At 44.5% G+C, this 23,178-nt stretch overlaps 1 protein-coding gene across 1 annotated transcript in view; it reads left to right on the top strand.

Annotated features, from left to right (window-relative positions):
• LOC116982628 (von Willebrand factor A domain-containing protein 2-like) overlaps nucleotides 1-20,239 on the top strand; it is a 41,300-nt gene extending 21,061 nt beyond the window's left edge. The window contains exons 6-13 of the mRNA XM_033036348.1: nucleotides 4,418-4,562; nucleotides 8,010-8,065; nucleotides 10,402-10,509; nucleotides 11,256-11,273; nucleotides 11,377-11,943; nucleotides 15,751-16,305; nucleotides 17,855-17,918; nucleotides 20,087-20,239. Coding sequence (XP_032892239.1) covers nucleotides 4,418-4,562; nucleotides 8,010-8,065; nucleotides 10,402-10,509; nucleotides 11,256-11,273; nucleotides 11,377-11,943; nucleotides 15,751-16,305; nucleotides 17,855-17,868 — 1,463 coding nt within the window. The 3' untranslated portion in view covers nucleotides 17,869-17,918; nucleotides 20,087-20,239. The remainder of the gene's footprint in view (nucleotides 1-4,417; nucleotides 4,563-8,009; nucleotides 8,066-10,401; nucleotides 10,510-11,255; nucleotides 11,274-11,376; nucleotides 11,944-15,750; nucleotides 16,306-17,854; nucleotides 17,919-20,086) is intronic.
• Nucleotides 20,240-23,178: the final 2,939 nt, after the last annotated feature.

Genomic DNA, 23,178 nt, shown 5'->3' with positions numbered 1-23,178 from the left:
CAAAGGGCCTGTTTCCATGATGTTCCACTCTATGATTCCTCAGAAGTCCTGATGTAAGGTCTCAACCCTTGACTATCCATTTGCCTCTTCTGATGCTGCTTGACGCTGCTGAGTTCGTCCGTTAGTTGTTTCTTCTGCTCCAGATTCCAGCAGATACCATTTCGTTTGTCTTCGGCATTGGTGAATCTGTGGGATTCTTTGCCACAGAAGGCTATGGAGGCCAAGTCAGTGGACATTTTTAAGGCAGGGATAGATAGATTCTAGATTAGTACGGGTCAGAGGTTATGAGGAGAAGGCAGGAGAATGGGGTTAGGAGGGAGAGAATAGATCTGCCATGATTGAATGGCGGAGTAGACTTGATGGGCCAAATGGCCTAATTCTACTCCAATTCCTTATGACCTTATGACCTTATGATCTGTTTTGTTTAGAAATATTATGGTTAAATTCTCATTTTTGATGTTCCGGTGGAAATGCAGGCATACACATTGTCCACCAGTTAAATTGTAGATGAATAGACTTGATGGGCCAAATGGCCTAATTCTGCTCCCATCACTTATGACCTTATGATTTCCATGTTCACATTATAGATCATGTTTTACCTGCTGTGCAATTAGAACTTGATAATAAATGACCATTTGCCTATTGATCTTTATGGAGGCCGGAATCCATTTTTTTCTTTATGTGTTAATCTCTCCGTTAAAATATGAGACATCAAGATGCAATCTGTCCAGGTGTTGTATTTAAGTTGGTGTCTGCAACTATCGTTTACCTGTATGGATAATGTAGGAAGGGTTCTAATCCAAGACGTCGCCTATCCATGTCTCTAGAGATGTTGCCTGGTCCGCTGAGTTACTCCAGCATTTTGTGTCCATTTTTGTAAACCAATATCTGTAGTTCCTTGTGTAGGAAAGAACTGTAGATGCTGGTTTAAATCGAAGGTAGACACAAAATGCTGGAGTAACTTAGCGGGACAGGCAACATCTCTGATATCACAGAGGGGGTGCAGTGAGAGAGGATGTTGCTGAACTCTCGTCGGAGAGAGAGGAGAACTTCTTCAAAGTAGACAAACCTTGAGATTTCGCAGAGGAGCGCACATAATGTGCAGGAAAGAACTGCAGATGCTGGTTATCATAGAGTGGGAGCAGTGAGTCTGAAGAAGGGTCTCGACCCGAAACGTCACCCATTCCTTCTCTCCAGAGATGCTGCCTGTCTCGCTGAGTTACTCCAGCATTTTGTGTCTACCATCTATAGTTTCTTATTCCCACTGGATAATTTAGGGTCTGTTTATCAACGTAAGTTTATTTTCACTTACAGTTACAGTATGCCTAATGCTCTAAATAATCTATTGTTCAGAGGTCTATACTGTCTTATTCCTTATCTACTTTTGAAAGTCATACACTCTGTGTTCTTCCCCAGTTTTGCCTTAAAGGGGATCATTTTTCTGAGAAGATTTTGTTTACTCTTCAGTAATATAGCTGCCATTATGTTATTAATGAACTGTAATTATTTTTTTAGCTTATAACTGACCTATTTATCATTCTTTCACTAATTGACTATGCCTTATTACTCTGGATGTTTTGAAACATTAACACTTTAAATTCTGTCTCCCAAAATATGCAATAACTAATTTTGCAGTTAAAAACTATCTTGAGATTTACATGGTTTAAATTTTGAGAAGAAACTTCCCAAGCTCAACACATTCTCTTTACAGAAAATAAAAATTGTATAGAAATGTGATCAAAATTTAAATGCAGGAATGAAAAGGCTTTGGTGCAAAGGTTTAAAATTAGTCAAGTCAAGTCAACTTTATTTGTCACACACACATACAAGATGTGCAGTGAAATGAAACTGGCAATGCCTGCGGATTGTGCAAAAACTACTGAACAGGATAGAACAGAATCAGTTAGAAAATTGTTAGAACACAACACAACACAACAGTAAATTAGTGCAGTAAATGAGTCCCTGGTGAGATAAGAGATGGCCTGTGGGAAGAAACTCGGTCTCACCCTCTCTGTTTTCACAGCATGACAGTGGAGGCGTTTGCCTGACCGCAGCAGCTGGAACAGTCCATTGCTGGGGTGGTAGGGGTCCCCCATAATGTTGCTGGCTCTGGATCTGCACCTTCTGGTGTATAGGTCTTGCAGGGAGACGAGTGTAGTTCCCATAGTGGTTTCGGCCGAACGCACTACTCTCTGCAGAGCTTTCCTGTCCTGGGCAGAGCAGTTCCCAAACCAGATTGTGATGTTACAGCCCCAGAGTAGAAGCACTGAAGGGTCCTCAGAGGGACTCTGAATTTCCTCAGCTGCCTGAGGTGGTAAAGGCGCTGCCTTGCCTTTCTCACCAGTGCGACAATGTGTGTTGTCCATGTCAGATCCTCTGTGATGTGGACTCCCAGGTATTTAAAGCAGCTCACCCAATCCACAATAGTCCCATTTATCTCCAGTGGCGTGTACGTCCTCGGATGTTGTGCCCTTCTAAAGTCCACAATCAGCTCCTTAGTTTTTGTGACATTCAAGAGGAGGCTCTGGTCCTGACACCAGAGTGCCAGATCAGCCACCTCCTCCTAGTAGGCCTTCTCATCGTTATCAGAGATCAGGCCCACCACCACAGTGTCATCAGCAAACTTGATGATGGAGTTGGAGCTGAACCTGGCCACACAGTCATGTGGGTACAGGGAGTACAGTAGGGGGCTGAGGACGCAGCCCTGAGGGGATCCTGTGTTTACGGTGGGGGTGTGTTGGATGTATGTTTCCCCATCTTGACTACCTGGGGCCTGGCGGTGAGAAAGTCCAGGACCCAGGCACACAGGGGAGTGTTCAGCCCCAGTTCCAGCAGCTTCTCAGCAAGTCTGGTGGGGACTATCGTGTTGAAGGCTGAACTGGTCAATTAACAGCATCCTCACATAGCTCCCCCCCCCCCTTCCCCCCCCCCCCCCCCCTTCTGGCTGTCAAGGTGAGGGCAATGCTGGGCTCAAATTATAAAACAATAAATGAGCTGGGAAGTTAGAATAAGCTTTTTGGCTCAATAGAGCAAAAGTGGAACAGATTTCAAACAATAACCGTTAAAGCTCACCTCATCAATAGAGGTTGTATTCTCTGTGGCATCAAATCAGCTTTAGTGTAGTTTAGTTTAGAAATACAGAGCGGAAACAGGCCCTTTGGCCCACTGGGTCCATGCCAACCAGCGATAGAACACTATCCTATACCCACTAGGGACATTTTTTACATTTACCAAGCTAATTAACCTACAAACCCGTACGTCTTTGTAGTGTGGGAGGAAACTGAAGATCTCGGAGAAAACCCACGCAGATCACGGGAACGTACAAACTCTGTACAGACAGCGCCCGTAGTCAGGATCGAACCTGGGTCTATGGCACTGCATTCGCTGTAAGGCAGCAACTCTACCGCTGCGCCACCGTGACCATTCACCGTGAGCCGTAAAAGGCTCTTGCCTTTTATAAAACTGGCACCTTGGTTAAAACCGATTCTTGGTGCAATTTGGATCAGATCAGTGCTGTACTTTCGACGAGGCAACTAATACCAGTGCGAACGTACAAATGATCTTTTATCTTGATCAATCAGTTTGAACAGTCATTAATAAGCAATGCTGGGCTCTAATCATTATACCTTAGTTACACTATCGTACTCAATGTCAAATCAGGTATAGAAAGTAACACAGTCAAAAAAGTAAGACTGAATTAACGGGGAAAAGAGTGAGAGAAAAACAATAGAAAGTAAACAAAAAAATAATAATTTGACATAAGACACTTTAACAGAACATATAATATATAACAACATTGAATGTTGTGCATTCTATACAATACAAGTTTATCAACTTCTCCTCGACCATTATATCCAGACATCATTCTTGTAAACCTCTTTTGTACCTTTTCCAAAGCCTCCACATCCTTCCTGTATTAGAGAGACTTGAACTGCATGCAATACTCCAAATGTAGTTTAACCAAAGTCCTGTAAGGCTGCATCATGATGTGTCTTGGGCATTATACTCATGTATTGGTTCTTATACTCATTAGCAAAAGTTTTCAGTGCCAATTTTAGGAACTGAGTAAGACTTATCACCCATTAAACATACTGAGATTGTAGTGGGCAAAGCCTAGCTATTTCTGCCCTGCTCTGAGCATTCTTTTTAGTCAACTCCATCCTTAATACATTAGGCAACATCTGTGGGATAGGCAGGATCTCGGGAGGACATGGATGGGTGACGTTTGGGTCAGACCCCTGAGTAACCTCTGCACTTACTTATTTGCAGCAACCTGTGTCTCCATCCTTCATTGAAGCACTTGTGAAGCACCTGAATAATCTTTTCAGCACCAAAGCTCTCTTGTAATGCTTGTCTTTAGGTTTCGCTGTCAGATATACAAAGATTTAGTCCGTCTTATTTTCCCTTGATTTCGCAGCCTGCAGAGTGGTGTCACAGTTTTGTCAAAGAACAACAGTCAATGCTGAGAAGAAGTACCGTGGAAACCATCTTTGCTGGAAAGGCAAACACATTGGTGCAAAACAACATGGAAAACCCTTTGCTGCCTTCTGTCCTTTCTACACGTCAGTTTGTGTGGTTGCCACGGGAGATACTTAATGAGAGTTTAATTATTTTATCTGCCATTGCTTTGTCATTGCTTCTGCGTTATATTCTGGATACCTCATGGAATAAAATGATGCCTGGGAAACAAAGTCTCCTCCCATCAGGCATCTTTGTATGGAGAAAAGAAATAGGTGACGTTCTGAAGAAGGGTCTCGACCCAAATCGTCACATATTCCTTTTCTCCAGAGATGCTGCCTGACCCACTGAGTTACTCCAGCATTTTGTGTCTGTCTTCAGTTTAAACCAGCATCTTTTGCTAAACACTTCAACTCCCCCTCCCGTTCCTACACTGACCTTTCTGTCCTGGGCCTCCTCCATTGTCAGAGTGAGGCCCAGGACCAATTGGAGGAACAGCATCTCCATATTTCACTTGGGCAGCTTACACTTCAGTGGTATGAATATTGACTTCTCCAACTTCAAGTAACCCTTGCTTTCTCTCTGTCTCCACCTCACCCCCTTCCCAGTTCTCCGACCAGTCGGACTGTCCCCCTGATTACATTACATCTCTGTTTGCTTTGATGTCACCTTCTCCTAGCTTCTTATCGAGTCCACAACACCAGATTGGAAATTGTTCAGCCAGAGCTGAACACACGTCTCGGCATCTGCACACAATGGCGTCTTGCGCTTCTTGTGCATAGTGGTGGAAAGTTTGGTGGAAACAGGGAACGCCTCTTTCCTTGACCCCTTCTCCTAGCTAGCAATGATCTATTCTGCAGTTTCCTTGATTTTTATCTTTGATATCTTGTTTTCGCATCCTCATCTTCCTTATCTCTGTGTTTCCCTCTCACCTGACACTAAGTCTAAAGGAGGGTCCCGAGCCAAAACATCACCCATTCCTTCTATCCAGAGATGCTGCCTGTCCTGCTGAGTTACCCCAACATTTTGTATCAATCTCAAGTTCAAGTTCAAGTGAGTTTATTGTCATGTGTCCCTGTATAGGACAATGAAATTCTTGCTTTGCTTAAGCACACAGAAAATAGTAGGCATTTACTACAAAACAGATAAATGTGTCCATATACCATGATATAAATATATACACACATGAATAAATAAACTGGTAGTGCAAATAACAGAAAGTGGTTGCTAATAATCAGAGTTTTGTCCGAGCCAGGTTTAATAGCCTGACGGCTGAGGGGGAGTAGCTATTCCTGAACCTGGTTGTTGCAGTCTTCAGGCTCCTGTACCTTCTACCTGAAGGTAGCAGGGAGATGAGTGTGTGGCCAGGATGGTGAGGGTCTTTGATGATACTGCCAGCCTTTTTGAGGCAGCGACTGCGATAAATCCCCTCGATGGAAGGAAGGTCTTCGGTGTAAACCAGCATCTGCAGTTCCATAATACACAATTTGTCTGCAGTTCCTCTCTACACAGGCATGTTTGTATATTCCACGTCTGCTGTGTATATTTCCGAGGTACACATATATGTACTGAAACATACAAAAATTACATACATGCACATTATATTTCTTCTTAATTTATTCATTTGGCTCAATACATAAGATTCTTCCATTTGTCATATGGAAGGGAATAAAAGGAAACATTGATGCTTTTGATAGTTGCATTGCAGTCTCACAGCGCCAGGGGTAGGGGTTCAACTCTGATTCGGGTGGTGTCTGTGTGGATTTGCATATTCTCTCTGTGACTGCATAGGTTTTCTAGGTGCCAAAGTCCCAGCAGGTGCTCTGGATTCCTCTCACATCTCCAAGATGTGTGGGTGTGTAGGTCGATTGGCCTGTGTAAAATTGCCCTTAATGTGTAGGGAGTAGATAGGAAAGTGGGATAACATAGAATTAGTGTGAATGCGTGGTTGATGGTCAGTGAGGGCTAGATGGGAAATCGCTATCAAAACATGGGTGACACAGAAATTTTTGACGGAGGCTTTGGGCATGGGTCCTGTGGACGGTAACATTAGGAGCTGACCTGGTTGGTGACCGACTCCGAACTCCAGCAACAGCAGCTTCGTCCGCCCCGAATCGTGGGGCTTCAATCTGCCCATTCGCGGGGCCTTTCATCGCCCGGCGCTGCTAAGAACCGGTCGCGGGATCATCCATCGCCTGGCGGGGGCTTCAACATCGGGAGCCTCGATCGCCTCGACGCAGCAATTTGACCGCGGGGCGGTGGAAGATCCCGCGACCGCACCGGGCGATGAAAGGCCCCGTGAACGGGTCGATTCAAGCTCCGCTCTATGATCTTTGCTCCACCAGGACGTCTCCCTCCTCCAATCACGCACTCTCTCCTCAGTCCAACCCCCCCTACTTCCGCCTCTGACCGGCACCTCCCTTGTCCAATCATCGCGCCGAATCATCATGTTCCGCCCCCCACCCCCACTGTCTGCTAACAGAAGTCTCTCTCGACCAATCGGCGCCCTCGATCATCAGTCCCACCCCCACTGTCTCGCGGAAAGTGGAGAATTTTAATAGATTTTTTATTCACCGAATTTAAAAACCCGGATTACAAAACATGGGGGGGTTGTCCCCCACCTCTCAAAACATGGGGAGTAACATCCCCCCTGTCCCCCCCCCCCCCTGGATTTCCGCCCATGGGTGAGAGGACTTGTTCCATGCTGTATCTCTAAACTAAAAACTAAACTAAACAGGACTTGTTTTCGCCGCCTTGCCTTCCAGCCCAAGAATAGTAGATTCTAAGAGCTAAGAACAATGATCTATTCTACATTTTCCTTGAACCTCGTCCCCTTTGATCGGTCATTTTCACACCTTGCCCTTCTACAGTGCCCTCCATAATGTTTGGGACAAAGACCCATCATTTCATTTATTTGCCTCTGTATTCCACAATTTGAGATTTGTAATAGAAAAAAATCACATGAGGTTAAAGTGCACATTGTCAGATTTTATTCAAGGCCATTTATATACATTTTGGTTTCACCATGTTGAAATTACAACAGTGTTTATACATAGTCCCCCCATTGTGGAGTACAGAGGCAAATAAGTAAATGATGGGTCTTTCTCCCACACATTATGGAGGGAAATGTATATCTTTATCTCTCCCCCGACTCTCAGTCTGAAAAAGGGTCTCTACCCGATACTTCACCCATTCCTTCTCTCCAGAGATGCTGCCTGTCCCGCTGAGTTACTCCAGCATTTTGTGTCTATCTCGGTGTAAACAAGCATCTGCAGTTCCTTCCTACGAAAGTCATTGCTATTGATGTATGTGGTCTGCTTATTACCAAATACAGCTACAGGTCTTCAGACAAAGGATTCATAGCGTAGGATTTTATGCTATTTCTGCCATGATAGTTGAGAATGCAATTTCACCACAAAGTTGTTAAACAAATTGATTTGAAGAGCCAATGATGTGATAGAAAACAGGTACCAATACGTTATCAGCTTTGCAAAAATAAATTCATAATTATATTTTGCTGTATTAATAGTTGGAATTTTTCATCCATTTAGCTGGAAAAGGACGTACACTCGGATTCAAAGCCGCTGCTTCCGCACGCTCTGTCCAGGTAAATATATTCACTTCAACATCCTTGGAGTCTGTCCATCTTCAACCAAATTCCCAGCAGGAAATGAGAGAATCTGTATGGAAATGTTTAGGGAGGAACGGCAGATGCTGGGTTAAACCGAAGATAGACACAAAATGCTGGAGTAACTCAGCAGGACAGGCAGCATCTCTGGAGAGAAGGAATGGGTGGCGTTTCGGGGGGTCAAGACCTGAAACATCACCCATTCCTTCTCTCCAGAGATGCTGCCTGTCCCGCTGAGTTACTCCAGCATTTTGTGCTGTATATGGAAATGTTACTGTCTTCGACCAGCATTATTCTCTTGCTACTTTATACTTGTTTCAATCTTTTTTCATCACTTTACTTCGTAAAGCTCATTATGACAGTCTTTCCCAACATTTTTATTTCTGTAATTACCTATTAGATATTACCTGTCTGTTCTAAATGACTTGTCTTCTGTCTTTCATTTCATTCTACAAGGTAAGTGTATAGTACTGTATCTGCCCAATGAGTTCTTACAGCTCTTGAGTTCAGATGAGAATGTGGAAGATGCTGCATGATTACAGATGCCTTAAAGCCCTGTCCCACAGTACGAGTTCATTCCAAGAGCTCTCCCGAGTTTAAAAAAAATCAAACTCGTGGTAAGCACGGAGAATGAATGTAGCGGGTACGTCGGAGCTCAGAGACGTCTCTTAGCGCTAACGGCAGGTACTCGGGAAGACTCGCTAACGGCAGGTAAGTACGGGAAGACTCGTGAAGATTTTTCAACATGATGAAAAATGTCCACGAGAGCCCCGAATACCGACGAGTGGCCATTACCGTAAATCTCCGATTTTGAATCAGGGCAAACTCGGGAGAACTCTTGGAATGAACTCGTACCGTGGGACAGGGCTTTAAGTCTTAGGCCCCCTTCGGTCATGGCTGACCATGGGTGTCTCCAGGGTGCTATTCCCTATATGGAGGACGCCTGCTCGTGACTTTGTTTAACGTGGATGAAACTGGTGCACAGACAGCAACCACACGGTCCTTGACAGATCTGGGTCAGGATCCAGTAGCATGGAGTCCAAGATGACCGGAGACTCTTTTCTGCTGCAGCCTTCATCCGCCTTCCCAGCCGTTGTGACGCTCCACTAAGGTCAGCCATCGTCCTCCGCCTGTTCCACCGTTGAGGTCTTGGTTGGATTGCTCTTTGTCAGAGACCTCCCCTCAACCTTACCACCATGGATGGCCCTACCAGGAGCATAGCTCCAGACGGCATCGCTCTCAGGATCTCAGGTCGTTGGAAAATCTCAGGAAAATCAGGAAGTTCAATACTTGTGTTTACTCTGACAATGTTTACTACTCAAAAAATGAAGAAAATATCCTGATTTTGGATTCACTTTTTGAAAAATTACAAGTATTATCGCAATAAATTTTCAGTTATCTGAGGATAGTAATTATTTTGAAAAACTATTATATCATTGAAACAACGAAGTGTGTTGCCTTTGGAAAGAGCATAAATTATGGAAATAATTATGAAACTGGAACTTAAAAGATATGGGGATAAAAGTTTTGATTAATTTTTCAACTATTTGAAGGAGAACAGGTGGAGTAGATACAAAGAAACATGGGTGGGAATGCTGGGGTAACTCAGCGGGACAGACAGCATCTCCAGAGAGACGGAATGGGCGACGTTTCTGGTCGAGACCCTTCTTCAGACTGAGAATCAAGGAAAAGGGAAACGAGAGATATAGATGGTGATATGAAGAGGTGTAGAACAAAGATATGCAAAAAAGTAACAATGATCAAGGAAGCAGTCCGTTGTTGGCTATGGGCTAGGTGAAAATGAGTTACAGACAATGAAACTCACCAGGACAACAGTGAAACTAGTACAACAACGAGGGCGGGGGAGGGACAAAGAGAGAGGGGATGCAAGGGTTACTTGAAGTTAGAAAAATCAATATTCATTATGTTGCCCAAGTGAAATGTGAGGTGGTGTTCCTCCAATTAGCATTGGGTCTCACTCTGACAATGGAGGAGGCCTAGGATAGAAAGGTCAGTGTGGGAATGGGAAGGGGAGTTAAAGTGTTTAGCAACCGGGAGATCACATAGGCCTAGGCGGACTGAACAAAGGTAACGTGGAATGGGCAATGCTGGGCAATGGGTAACATTCAGGACAATCTGGGCCTTAGAATTAGGCAACAGATAACCACCTATGTTCTAGCAGACAGGTTCCAGGCTAAATGGTCAACTCCATTCCAACATTCAAATTGATTGTCATTGACGTGTGATATATTGCCGTTGCAATGCTAATCCATACTTCTTGTTTCCCTAACTGGTAAAATACCACACATACATAGATCCATGTGATTCAGGTCCATGTCACAATGGGGGAACTTGCGTTGCAGAGACTGTGGATGAATATAGCTGTCTGTGTCCCCTTGGCTTTGGTGGGGACAAACACTGCCGTAAGTATTTATCATAAAATATCAAACTAAGGGCTTACACTTCACTTTCAGATGAGACGTTTCATTTGGAATAAGAAATAGGATATTTCATAACCATATCAGTAGAACATTTGAAAGGGTCTGGAGACAATTGGACATATCAGAAGGGAATATGGATCAATAGATACAGTGATGAACTCTATTTTCCGGCAAAGCTTCATAAGGTCGTAAGTGATAGGAGCAGAATTAGGCCATTAATCCCATCAAGTCTACTCCGCCATTCAAACATGGCTAATCTATCTCTCCCTCCTAATCCCATTCTCCTGCCTTCTCCCCATAACTTCTGACACCCATACTAATCAAGAATCTATCTATCTCTGCCTTAAAAATATCCATTGGCTTGATCTCCACTGCCTTCTGCGGCAAAGAATTCCACAGATTCACCACCCTCTGACTAAAGAAATTACTTCTCATCTTCCTAAAGGAACGTTCTATAATTCTGAGGCTATGATCTCTGGTCCTAGACTCTCCCACTTATTTGAAACCTCTTCTCTTAGGTGAACTGATATTAGTTCACCTAAGAGAAGGATGTTAGTTAAATAAACAAAAACAGAACTTAACAAAAACTGTAACCTGTAGCTGAGAACTTCATCTTCTTAAATCTGTGCTGATAGATTAATTCACTATTAATTTCATATTTACATAAAAACAATTGTTTCAATTGTGATAAATCTCTTCACTTTTTAAATGATTATTTTACTACACAGGTGGAAACAGACACGTGAGTAAGTATCAAACCAAGACAATTTGCTCGTTACAACATCTGGTTTCAAAGCCAATGTCATTGTGCAGTCCATATGAATCGGTGTATATATGTTTCCTCTGCAGCTCTTCCTGGCATTGTAGATTGTCCTGTTGACCTCCTCTTTCTGGTGGATGGATCGTGGAGCATGGGTCCAAAGGGATTCCTTCAAGCTAAAGCCTTTGTTAAAAGACTTCTTCAAATTGTCGTTCCCTCTTCAGACAGAGTACAAGTTGGATTTATTCAGTATAGTGACAAAACAAATATTGAGATTGGATGGGGGCAGTACAGTAACAGTGGCGACTTGCTGAAATTAATAGATAAGATACACTTCCGTGGAGGCGAGCCTCTCACAGGCAGCGCCCTGCATTATATAGTTGAAAGTGGTTTCATGATCAATGGAGATTCCGGAATGGATGTGCCCCATTTTCTTGTGCTCCTCCTCAGTTCTAAATCTCAAGACTCTGTGATAGTCCCTGTACAGTACGCCAAAGACAAGGATATATTTGTTCTACCTGTCGGTGGAAAGCACATAGTTAATCAATCAAACCACATAGCTGGAGACGATCAGCTGGGATTTACATATGGTGAACCCCAGGAGCTCTGCAATAGGATTCTGGAGCTCAGCATGAAGAGATGTGGACACAGCAGAGGTAAGTTATTTCATTATGTTGATGGTTATATTCCAATAACGAAGCCTGGCCACTAATTATAACTCTGAGTGATGTGTAGCTGGTCAGATAGCTGGACTGACTAGAATTAGAAACAGCCTTCCTGCAGTCAAAAGGAGACTAGAATCATCTTAATTAGGCATAAGTCCATAGTTCAGCATGGTATGATCCGATAAAGTAAAATTACTAATACACAAATCAGAAAATTCAGAGGTTCAAGCATTTTCTTCAATTTCTTGCAGTCTATAAATTGGATTGTGTATTTTAGATTTTTATCCAGTGGAGACTGAGTTAGCCAATGTTTCTGGGTGAAATGATCAAAATCAATCTTTGGATCCGCTACTTCGATAGCAGTGGATGCTGAATTATTAAGCATACAGGGCTGAGGTGAATTTCTGAACCACAGGCGGATGAGGATTATAAGGACCTGACAGGAAAATAATTTTGGGCAAGGATATAATTATATTGAATAACAAGCTCAACGCACTGTGCTGCATCCTCCTTTCTCTCATGGTATTGTGTTCCAACAGTTAAACTCATTTAATGGTGTTTTGGAACAATGCTTATGAATCGAGTTCCTCACCTCAGTTGTATTAGGGGGCAATGAATTTCAGAAGGAACTAACTGATCGATAGCCATAACTTTGCCAGTCAAGAGTTGGATGCTTCTCCAGCAGTTACACTAGCCTTCTCTTGGTATGTGAGGAGTTTAAAGAGAAGCTTGTCCCCTCTGACAGCCCAAATCTCTACTCTGCTCTGCTCAATGTGCAACAGAGTTAAGGAGGATGGGCCAAGCAACACGGCAGAGCTTAAGTAAGAGATGGGGAAATATCAGCCTTGTTAAAATGAAAGAATGTTTGCCGACTTATTGAATTGTTGTCAGGGAAAATTAATAGTCACTGTGAAAAATAAGTTTCCTTAAGATGTCTGAAAATTTTATTTTGAGAAAGCAGGATGCGAAAAGTGTCAGTATGTTCATTCGACCCGATCTGATAACCTGGTGAAGTCTTTGAACTTTAGTCAGCAATCCAGGAGGATAGTGTGGGAAAGAACTGCAGATGCTGGTTGTAATCCGAAGATAGATTTAAAAAAACCTGGAGTAACTCAGTGTGTCAGACAGCATCTCTGGAGAAAAGGAATAGATGACATTTCAGGTCGAGAATAGACCCTTCTTCAGACCGAGAGTCAGGGCCCACTGAGTTACTCCAGCTTTTTGTGTCTATCAGAGGTTGTTGGACAGTCCTATCTCTTCAAAGGAGAATGATATCCCTGCAAAGGGGTATTACATCCTTTCCAGGCTGACTAGTAAGAGCAAGGAGTGTTGGTGGAACTCAGCAGATCAGGTAACATCTGTAGAGGAAATGGACAGACAACATTTCGCGTCAGGATAGACACAAAAAAAAGCTGGAATAACTCAGCGGGTCAGACAGCATCTCTGGAGAAATGGAATGGGTGACGTTTCGGGTCGAGACGCTACTTCAGACTGAAAGTCAGGGGAGAGTGAGGGCTCTTTTCCGTCTATTCCCTACGTTGTCCGTCTATTTCCTCCGCACATATTGTGTGGCCCCTAAGTTCCTCCAGAACTCAGTGTTTTGCTCACGATTCCAAATCTGTACTGTCTTGTGTCTGGCAGATAAATTCTCCCTTTTTTGGTCAGGGTTAATCCAAAGACTTATACTAAGGGTTTTCTTGAAAAATGTGGAAGTTATTCTAATCGAGAAGCAATGAGAATAGTCGGCATTGCTTGTTTGTTGATCTCAGGCTGAAGGGAACTGTGTTTAAAGGCTGCAACTTGGATGGATCACATTACAGCAGTCATACTGTATGCAAACTCAATTAGCCATTCCTTGGCGCACATGCCCAGCTGATCAAGAATCCACGATAATTCTTGATCATCACCTTCATTATACCACCTATTTTGGTGTCACCTACATATTTACTAATGATGCCTTGTATATTCCTATCCAGGTTGTTGAGATAGATGACAAACAGCAATGAGCCCAGCATCAATCTCTGTGGCACACCACTGGTCACAGGTTTCTAGTCTGACAGATAATCTACCAGCATTGCCCTCTGTTTTATACGATTAAGCCAATTATGTATATGAGGAAGGATCCTGACCCGAAACATCACTTATCCATGTCTTCCAGAGAAGCTTCCCGATCTGCTGTGATATTCCAGCACTTTGTTTCTTTTTGTGCATCTCTCCAGGGATTCTAACATTCTATGCAATCTAACATTCCAGAGCAATTTACCAAGGCAGTTTAGCATTTTACACTAGCCCAAAGGTGAATAGCCAGGCTTTTGTTTCTGTGGTGTTTTTCATGTACTCAGGACACCCCAACATACGCACACCATCAGATTCAGGGACAGTTTCTTCCCAGCTGTTATCAGGCAACTGAATCATCCTACCACAACCAGAGAGCAGTGCCGAACTACTATCTACCTCATTGGTGATCCTCGGACTATCCTTGATCGAACTTTGCTGGCTTTACCTTGCACTAGACATTATTCCCTTATCATGTATCTATACACTGTAAATGGATCGATTGTAATCATGTGTTGTCTTTCTGCTGACTGGTTAGCATGCATCAAAAGCTTTTTACTGTACCTCGGTACACGTGACAATAAACTAAACTGAACTGAACTGTACTTCATGTTCAATGCTGTGCTTTTGACAGTGTAGACACCACTGTTAGAAACTGGTAAAGGAATGAATTAAGCTGGAAATCTCTTCTGTAAACCATCACCCCCCACCCCCCCCCCCTCCCCCTCTCCCCCACCCCGAATCATCTGCCATGCAAATCTTAGAAGTTCACTTCTCCACCTCCACCCATGTTAACAGTTTCAAATGTTTTTATAAAAAAAACTTTTAAAAAGGGAAGGAATTGACTCATCAACATATGCTGGAAACCATATTAATTATTTGTACTAAGAATCATGTTTGTATTGTTCACATTGGCAAAAGTTAAAAAGTCCGAGGCATAAGCAAAATTTCAAATATAATGGAATATAATTTAGAGAATACTAGTAAATGCAGCGAATGGCAGGGCTCTGGGGAGTGTTGTAGAGCAGAGGGATCTAGGAGTGCAGGTACATGGTTCCTGGAAGGTGGAGTCACAAGTAGTTCGGGTGATCAAAAAGGCTTTTGCCACATTGGTCTTCACCAGTCAGAGTATTGAGTATAGAAGTTGGGAGGTCATGTTGCAGTTGTATAAGATGTTGGTGGGGCTTCATTTAGAGTATTGTGTTCAGTTCGAGGCACCATGTTATAAGAAAGATGTTGTCAAGCTGGAAAGGGTACAGAGAAGATTGACTAGGATGTTGCCAGGACTAGTGGGTCTGAGCCATAGGGAGAGGTTGAGTAGGCTGTGACTCTATTCCTTGGAGTGCAGGAGGATGAGGGGTGATCTTATAGAGGTGTATAAAATCATGAGAGGAATAGATCAGGTAGTTGCACAGAGTCTCATGGCTCGAGTTGGTGAATTGAGGACCAGGGGACATAGGTTTAAGGTGAAGGGGAAATATTTTATAGGAATCCGAGGGGTAACCTTTTCACACAAAGGGTGGTGGGTGTATGGAACAAGCTGCCAGAGAAGGTAGTTGAGGCTGGGACTATCCCAACATTTAAGAAACAATTAGACAGGTACATGGACAGGTTTAGAGGGATATGGACCAAACATTGGCAGGTGGGGTTAGTTGGCCGGTGTGGGCAGGTTGGGCCGAAGGGCCTATTTCCACATTGTATCACTCTATGACTGACTAGTACTGTATGTCTGTTATTTTGCAGGCTGTTTTTCCACGTCCTTGGATTTAGTGTTTGCCTTAGATGCGTCTGGTGACATTGGAAGAGGGAATTTCCGACAAATAAAAGGATTTGTGAGGAACACTGTCTCCCAGTTTGTCATCGACAGAGACCGTACGCAGGTTGCTGTGGTGATCTACAGCAACAAACCTCGAACCCTCTTCAACCTGGACTCTCTTGACAGTGAAGGGAAAATTAAAAGGGCCATCAGCTCAGGCCCCTTCCTGGATGGGTACGCACACACTGGGAAAGCACTCCAGCACGTTCTGAAGGATACTCTGAGCACCCAGAAGGGAGCAAGACCAGGTATCCAGAAGGTCATTGTGGTCATTACCAACAGTCAGAGTGCAGATGATGCTGCTGCTGCTGCTGCTGAGGATCTGAGACATGCTAGGGCCACCATCATAACATTGGGATTGGAGGATGATCAAGGAACATCGATGCTGAGGATTGCAGGAAGCCTCGAGTTCACGATTCCTGTTCACTCCTATGAAGACCTCAAATATTATGAGAATATCTTGGTGCAAAAAATATGTGGAGGTAAATTGCACAATACAATCGCATTATAAATCGCATTTTGTAGTGCTGCTGCATGTAAGAATCTCATTATTCTATCTGGGACATATGACAATAAAACACTCTTGACTCTCGATAAAGCCGGATATCAAAATCAGTTTTAGTAGCTTATCAGAGCAGGAAGGGTCAGGGGATAGACGCAAAATGCTGGAGTAACTCAGCGGGACAGGCAGCATCTCTGGAGAGAAGTAATGTCACCCATTCCTTCTCTCCAGAGATGCTGCCTGTCCTTGCTGAGTTACTCCAGCAGTTTGTGGATAGTCAAAAAAGCTGGAGAAACTCAGCGGGTGAGGCAGCATCTATGGAGCTAAGGAATAGGCGACATTTTGGATCGAGACCTTTCTTCAGACTGTATCACTCTATGACTCTATGACTAGTACAGTATGTTTGAAGAAGGGTCTTGACCCGAAACGTCACCTATTCCTTAGTTCCATAGATGTTGCCCCACCCGCTGGCTTTCTCCAGCATTTTTTGTTTATATTTTTCCAGTTCTTTCTTAATCACCCAGCATTTTGTGTCTATCTTCAGTGAAAACCAGCATCTGCAGTTCCTTCCTACACACAGGGTGATGCAGTGGCTATTTATATGAAAAACCCAAGCCTATCTACAGGGCCTTTAGAGACTGTAAGATAGAGACAATATTGGTTCATATAACTTCTCATCACCTTGCCACAAATATTCAGTCGGTTCCACTTTCAAATAAATTATTTACAGCTTCAACAACTGCACTGAAAATGTGTCTTAAATGTCCTTGACATTTCTCTTTGTCATGAATGTACTATTCATGGCACTTTCACCAGTAGTACCAAAAATGCCTGAAGAAGTTGACCCAATAAATTCCTAGAGGAAGAGGCTCAGGTTTTCTGGAATAGATAGTAATATTTTTGGACTGGTCAGTGGAATCACTGTCCATGAACAGATAGAATTGCTGTGCAGATCATGGTGTCAGGGAAATCAACATTAAGTATGGGTTGGTATGTTCTAATGGAAAATATTAACTGATCGCTCTCATGTGTGAAATACGAGTGAGAAGTCTCCGTGTAATCAGGTATCATGATTGAAGGTAAAAACAAATCACACTCATTCAACAAAGGGAGAAAAATAGGAAATTACAGACACAGCTGTTTGCAAAATTCTGCATCTGGTATTGTCCTATAAACTGGCAGATTGGATATTGGGAAGAAGTACTATAGATGAATTTTGGAAATATGTTATACAAAAACTCATTTTACAGAATAGAATCACTAAGGAGTTTATGGAGTCATGCAGCGTCGAAACAGGCCCTTCGGCCAAAGTTGCAAGTTACATGCAAGCAAAGTGATGGGTAGGGAGGAAGGCACTTGGAGGATTATGAAACCGGGTGGCCAGAGTGTGAATGGAATAGGGGGATTAACATGGAAGACAACATGAAGTTTGGGGTCACTCTGTTTCATCATTTTAATATGTACCAATTTGTCAGCATTTTATTAGTGCTGTTCACGTTACACCACTGATGACATTTCTTTCTTTGCAGTTTCTAACCAATAGATTTTCAAGTAATTTTGAAAAACAAGATCGATTTCAAAATCTTTGCTCAGGTAATTTATTTTCATTTGGATGTTTAAAAGGAGGCTTTTGTGTGTGTGTGTGTGTGAACGTGTGAAAAGAAACCATTTTGCCTTTGCTATAGATCGTGTCCTTATAAACCATAGACAATTAAGAGCAAAAATAAACAAATGTATCATCACTTAAACTTCTTAAATAAGATCAGTTGCAATAGCTTATACCTATGAAATTGTGGTTTGTTGTAGGGAAAAGAGGGGGATACAAAGAAAGAGGAAAATAATTCCCCTCCATTTTACTCCTGTATTGGAAAAAAACTATTTTGATCAAACAAAATCTCTGCGGGAAAGAGATGAGATGTGAGAGGAGAAAGACAATTGCAATAATAGGATGCTTGATCTTTCATTGCTCATGCAGAAAGGGTGAGAAATCAAAGCCAAGGTGACTGACTGCGATGGATGAAGGAGAGATGAAGCAAAGCCTGAACAGATTGTTCTTCTTCTTGCATTTGAGGCAGCAGCAGTTATGTAAAGGGCCTGTCCCACTTAGGCGACTTTTTAGGCGAGTGCAGGAGACTCTGCGCTCCCCACATGATCGCCACATGGTCACCACATGTCGCTGGTGGTCTCTGGTGAGTCTCCTTCATGGTCGCGAGGATTTCCCACATTCTGGGAACTAGTTGCGGCCTCAATATGGTCGCCACAAATCTTTCAACATGTTGAAAAATTTTCTGCGACCAAAAATTGATCGCCATGGAGAAAATTGATAATCCTGTAGTCATAGGTGCAGTTGTAGTGGGGCCGCCATGTAGTTATGGGTATTTGAGGTAGTCATAGGTAGTTAATCGCCTTTGCTGACATTTTTATTGGCTCATTGAGGAAAAAAAACGTAAGCGCGAGTTTTCAGAACCAAGGATAACCGACCGGTAATGGTAAACGACCGCCGAACTTCACAGCTGTGTTTCTCTGGCTTATTAAAAGTGTCTCCCCCCCCCTTTCTCCCCCCCCCCTTCTCCCCCCCCCCCTTCTCCCCCCCCCCTTCTCCCCCCCCCCTTCTCCCCCCCCCTTCTCCCCCCCCCTTCTCCCCCCCCTTCTCCCCCCCCTTCTCCCCCCCCCCTTCTCCCCCCCCTTCTCCCCCCCCTTCTCCCCCCCCCTTCTCCCCCCCTTCTTCCCCCCCTTCTCCCCCCCTTCTCCTCCCCCCTTCTCTCCCCCCCCTTCTCTCCCCCCCCTTCTCTCCCCCCCCCCTTCTCCTCCCCCCCCCTTCTCCCCCCCCCTTCTTCCCCCCCCTTCTCCCCCCCCCTTCTCCCCCCCCCTTCTCCCCCCCTTCTCCCCCCCCTTCTTCCCCCCCCCTTCTTCCCCCCCTTCTCCCCCCCCTTCTCCCCCCCCTTCTCCCCCCCTTCTCCCCCCCCCTTCTCCCCCCCCCCTTCTCCCCCCTTCTCCCCCCCCTTCTCCCCCCCCCTTCTCCCCCCCTTCTCCCCCCCTCCTTCTCCCCCCCTCCTTCACCCCCCCCCTTCTCCCCCCCCTTCTCCCCCCCCTTCTCCCCCCCCTTCCTTCTCCCCCCCCCTCCTGTCACCCCCCCCCTTCTCCCCCCCTTCTCCCCCCCTCTCCTTCTCCCCCCCTCCTTCTCCCCCCCTCCTTCTCTCCCCCCTCCTTCTCCCCCCCTTCTCCCCCCCCTTCTCCTCCCCCCCTTCTCCCCCCCCCCTTCGCTCCCCCCCTCCTTCTCCCCCCCTTCTCCCCCCGCCCTACCTCCTTCCCCCCCCCTTCTCCCCCCTTCTTCTCCCCCCCTTCTCCCCCCCTTCCTCTCCCCCCCTTCTCCCCCCCTTCTCCCCCTTCCTCTCCCCCCTCCTCTTCCCCCTCCTCTCTCACCCTCTTCCCCCCCTTCTCCCCCCCATAGATGTCGTAGGTTGTCGCCAGGTAACGTACATTGTCGCCGGTGCTGACTTTGGTGAATTCCATCGTCGTATTCTCCGGCAGTCGCCTATAAAATCTCCTAATGTCGCCGGTTTTTCGGCGACCTGCTACGACTATGACAGTCGCTGGCAGTCGCCTAAAAATCGCCTAAGTGGGACAGGCCCACATGTCTCCCAACCTTCCGTCAAGATTGGGGTGATGGCATTTAGGAGTGAAAATCCTGTCAGCGATGATTTAAATCTGTGTTGTGCATTGAACCATATTCAATCTGCTGTTTCTCGTTAATTTAACAGGGCCATACTCCATTACGATACTCTTTGGTCAGCTGGGAAATTGGAATCGGATTAATTTTTCAGCTTTCAGTTAACGACCAGTGGAAGATCTCCCTCTGCTGTTCGATGTGGGAAATCTTTAAATGACAAAACAATAAATGTAACCCTTCGAAAACTCGAAAGAAAGCACTTTTTTTTTTCAAATCCGAAATTATTTCGTAAATGGGAATGTTCACTGTTAGCTTCTTTGCCAATCATGTGTTTCACTGATCTTATGTATGTAACTGCTCCAAACTACCACTCACCCTCAATCTGTATGTGAGCTCCTTCAGTAAATGTAGTTTGTTTGTTCCAATTATGAACAGCTCCATAATCAACACCAGTATTTGTTTCTTTACAAAATTGCAAACGATAAAATATTGTACATTTCATTTAACATGAAACCACAAACCAAACTTGATTATCATTGAATTTGTAATTTGGTTTTTGCACTCATTTATAAATCATACCAAAATATAAATCAAACACTGAATTATATTGAGAGCCTTAATAATATTAAGCAGACAAAAACAGACACGGTGGCGCAGCAGGAGAGTTGCTTCCTTACAGCGAATGCAGCGCCGGAGACCCGGTTTTGATCCCGACCACGGGTGCTGTCAGTACGGAGTTTGTACGTTCTCCCCGTGACCTGCGTGGGTTACCGCCGAGATCTCCGGTTTCCTCCCACACTCCAAAGACGTACAGGTTTGTAGGTTAATTGGATTGGTAAATGTTAAAATTACCCTAGTGTGTGTAGGATAGTGTTAATGTGTGGGGATCGCTGGTCGGAGCCGAAGGGCCTGTTTCCGCGCTGTATCTCTAAACCAAACTTAAACTCTTAACTAATACCCTTAATACTTTGTGATGTAACAAATGAGAAAGGTACTTTCTCCAGACGTTATTAATTTTTTGATAGAAATTTTAGTTGACATCTTGCTCCATTTGAATGAATTAATACTTTATTGTAACATGTGAAAAGTCACAGTGAATTTGTTTGCTTGCATGCCCACGGTATGCAAATAGTCGCCACATAAAGGGCGTTGACAAAGTTACAAAGTAAACGCCGTATCCGCGCCAGGTCCCCCTTTGTTCTCCCCCTCCCCCACCACCTCCCTCACGGCAGCCACCCCCCCCCCCCCCCCCCCCCACTACACCGGGTCCCCATTGTCCATCATTCTACCCTCCCTCACCACTGGAATTTTGGCACAGTAATTGCAAAATGGCTTTCCCTGGAGCAAAATACATCAACAACCACTTCCAGATAATATTGCATATTTCTAAAGTTTGGCTGGACAATCCAGACTGATTCTTGGCTGTTGAACAAGTGCTGCATCAGTTACTTGCGGTGGCAGCGTTCCCGACACAACGCTCATTTTGGTGCACGCTGATGGAAAATAGCGTCACAGAGTCGCAGAATGATACAGCATAGAATTGACCCACCATGTCCATGCCAATGTTTTTGCCCATTACATTAATCCCATTTGCCTGCATTATAGATAGAACAGTACAGCACAGGAACAGGCTCTTTGGTCCATAATGTCTGTGCAAAACATGATGCCAAGAACTAATCTGCTCTGCCTGCACAAGATCCATATCCCCCCATTCTCTGCACATTCATGTGCCTATCTTTAGGTTAGTTTAGACATACAGCGCGGAAACAGGCCCTTCAGCCCACTGGATCCGAGCTGACCAGCAATCCCCGCACATTAACACTATCCTACACCCACTAGAGACAATTTTTACATTTACCAAGCCAATTAACCTACAATCCTGTACATCTTTGGAGTGCGGGAGGAAACCGAAGATCTTGGAGAAAACCCACGCAGGTCACGGGGAGAACGTACAAACTCCGTACAGACAGCACCCGTAGTCGGGATCGAACCCGGGTCTCCGGTGCTGCATTCGCTGTAAGGCAGCAACTCTACCGCTGCGCCACCGTGTGCGCGGTGACCTGCACGGTTCTTATATGCCATTATCATATCTGCCTCTAACACCAACGAGTATAGAAGTTGGGAGATCATGTTGCAGTTGTATAAGACGTTGGTGAGGTCGCATTTAGAGTATTGTATTCAGTTCTGGGCACCATGTTATAGGACAGATGTTGTCAAGCTGGAAAGAGAAGATTGACAAGGATATTGCCAGGACTAGAGGGCCTGAGCTCCAGGGAGAGGTTGAGTAGGCTGTGACTCTATTCCTTGGAGCTCAGGAGTATGAGGGGTGATGTTATAGAGATATATAGAATCATGAGAGGAATAGATCGGGTAGATGCACAGTGTCTCTTGCCCAGAGTAGGTGAATCAAGGACCAGAGGAAATAGGTTTAAGGTGAAGGAGAAAAGATTTAATAGTAAACTAAAGGGTAACTTTTTCACACAAAGGGTGGAACAATGCCAGAGGTGGTAGTTGAGGCAGGGACTATCCCAACGTTTAAGAAACAATTAGACAAGTACATGTATCTTGGAGGGATATGGACCAAATGCGGGCAGGTGGGACTGGTGTAGCTGGGACATGTTGGCCGGCGTGAGCAAGTTGGGCCTGTTTCCACACTGTATCACTCTGTGACTCTCTGTAACTAAAGTCCTCCAATCCAGGGGGCAGCCTGATGAATTTTCTCTACATTTTCTCCTTGGACAAACTGGTTTACTCAAAGCAGTGCTGGATTGAATATGGCAAAATAAAGCAGATATAGGCCACTAGGCCGCTCACACATCGATTTAGTCCCATACTAACCTTTGATGCCTCTGGGTTGCTCCCCTTCCCCCAGCCCATCAGATCATCAACTCAGGCCCATCTTTTGATCTTGATTCTGAATTCTGTGCCGCTTCCCCAGGTCACTGTCCACTCTTCCTGCAGTGTCCACTCCCTCGCTACAGGGCCCCATCCCCAGCTACACCTCAATCTAATCTCCGCTCCCATCTGAGCTCTGACCCACATCAGTTTAGTTTAGTTTTAGTTTATTGTCACGTGTAGCGAGGTACAGTGAAAAGATTAGGAGGACCAAAAGAGGCCTTGAAATTCAATACAATACAATACAATACAATCACACTTTGAGCCAAGTATGTTTTGCAACATACG

Source organism: Amblyraja radiata, chromosome 1, assembly GCF_010909765.2.
Source record: "Amblyraja radiata isolate CabotCenter1 chromosome 1, sAmbRad1.1.pri, whole genome shotgun sequence".
Lineage (NCBI taxonomy): Eukaryota > Metazoa > Chordata > Chondrichthyes > Rajiformes > Rajidae > Amblyraja > Amblyraja radiata.
The sequence above is the reverse complement of the archived record's forward strand: the minus strand, read 5'-3'. Positions and strand labels throughout refer to the sequence as shown.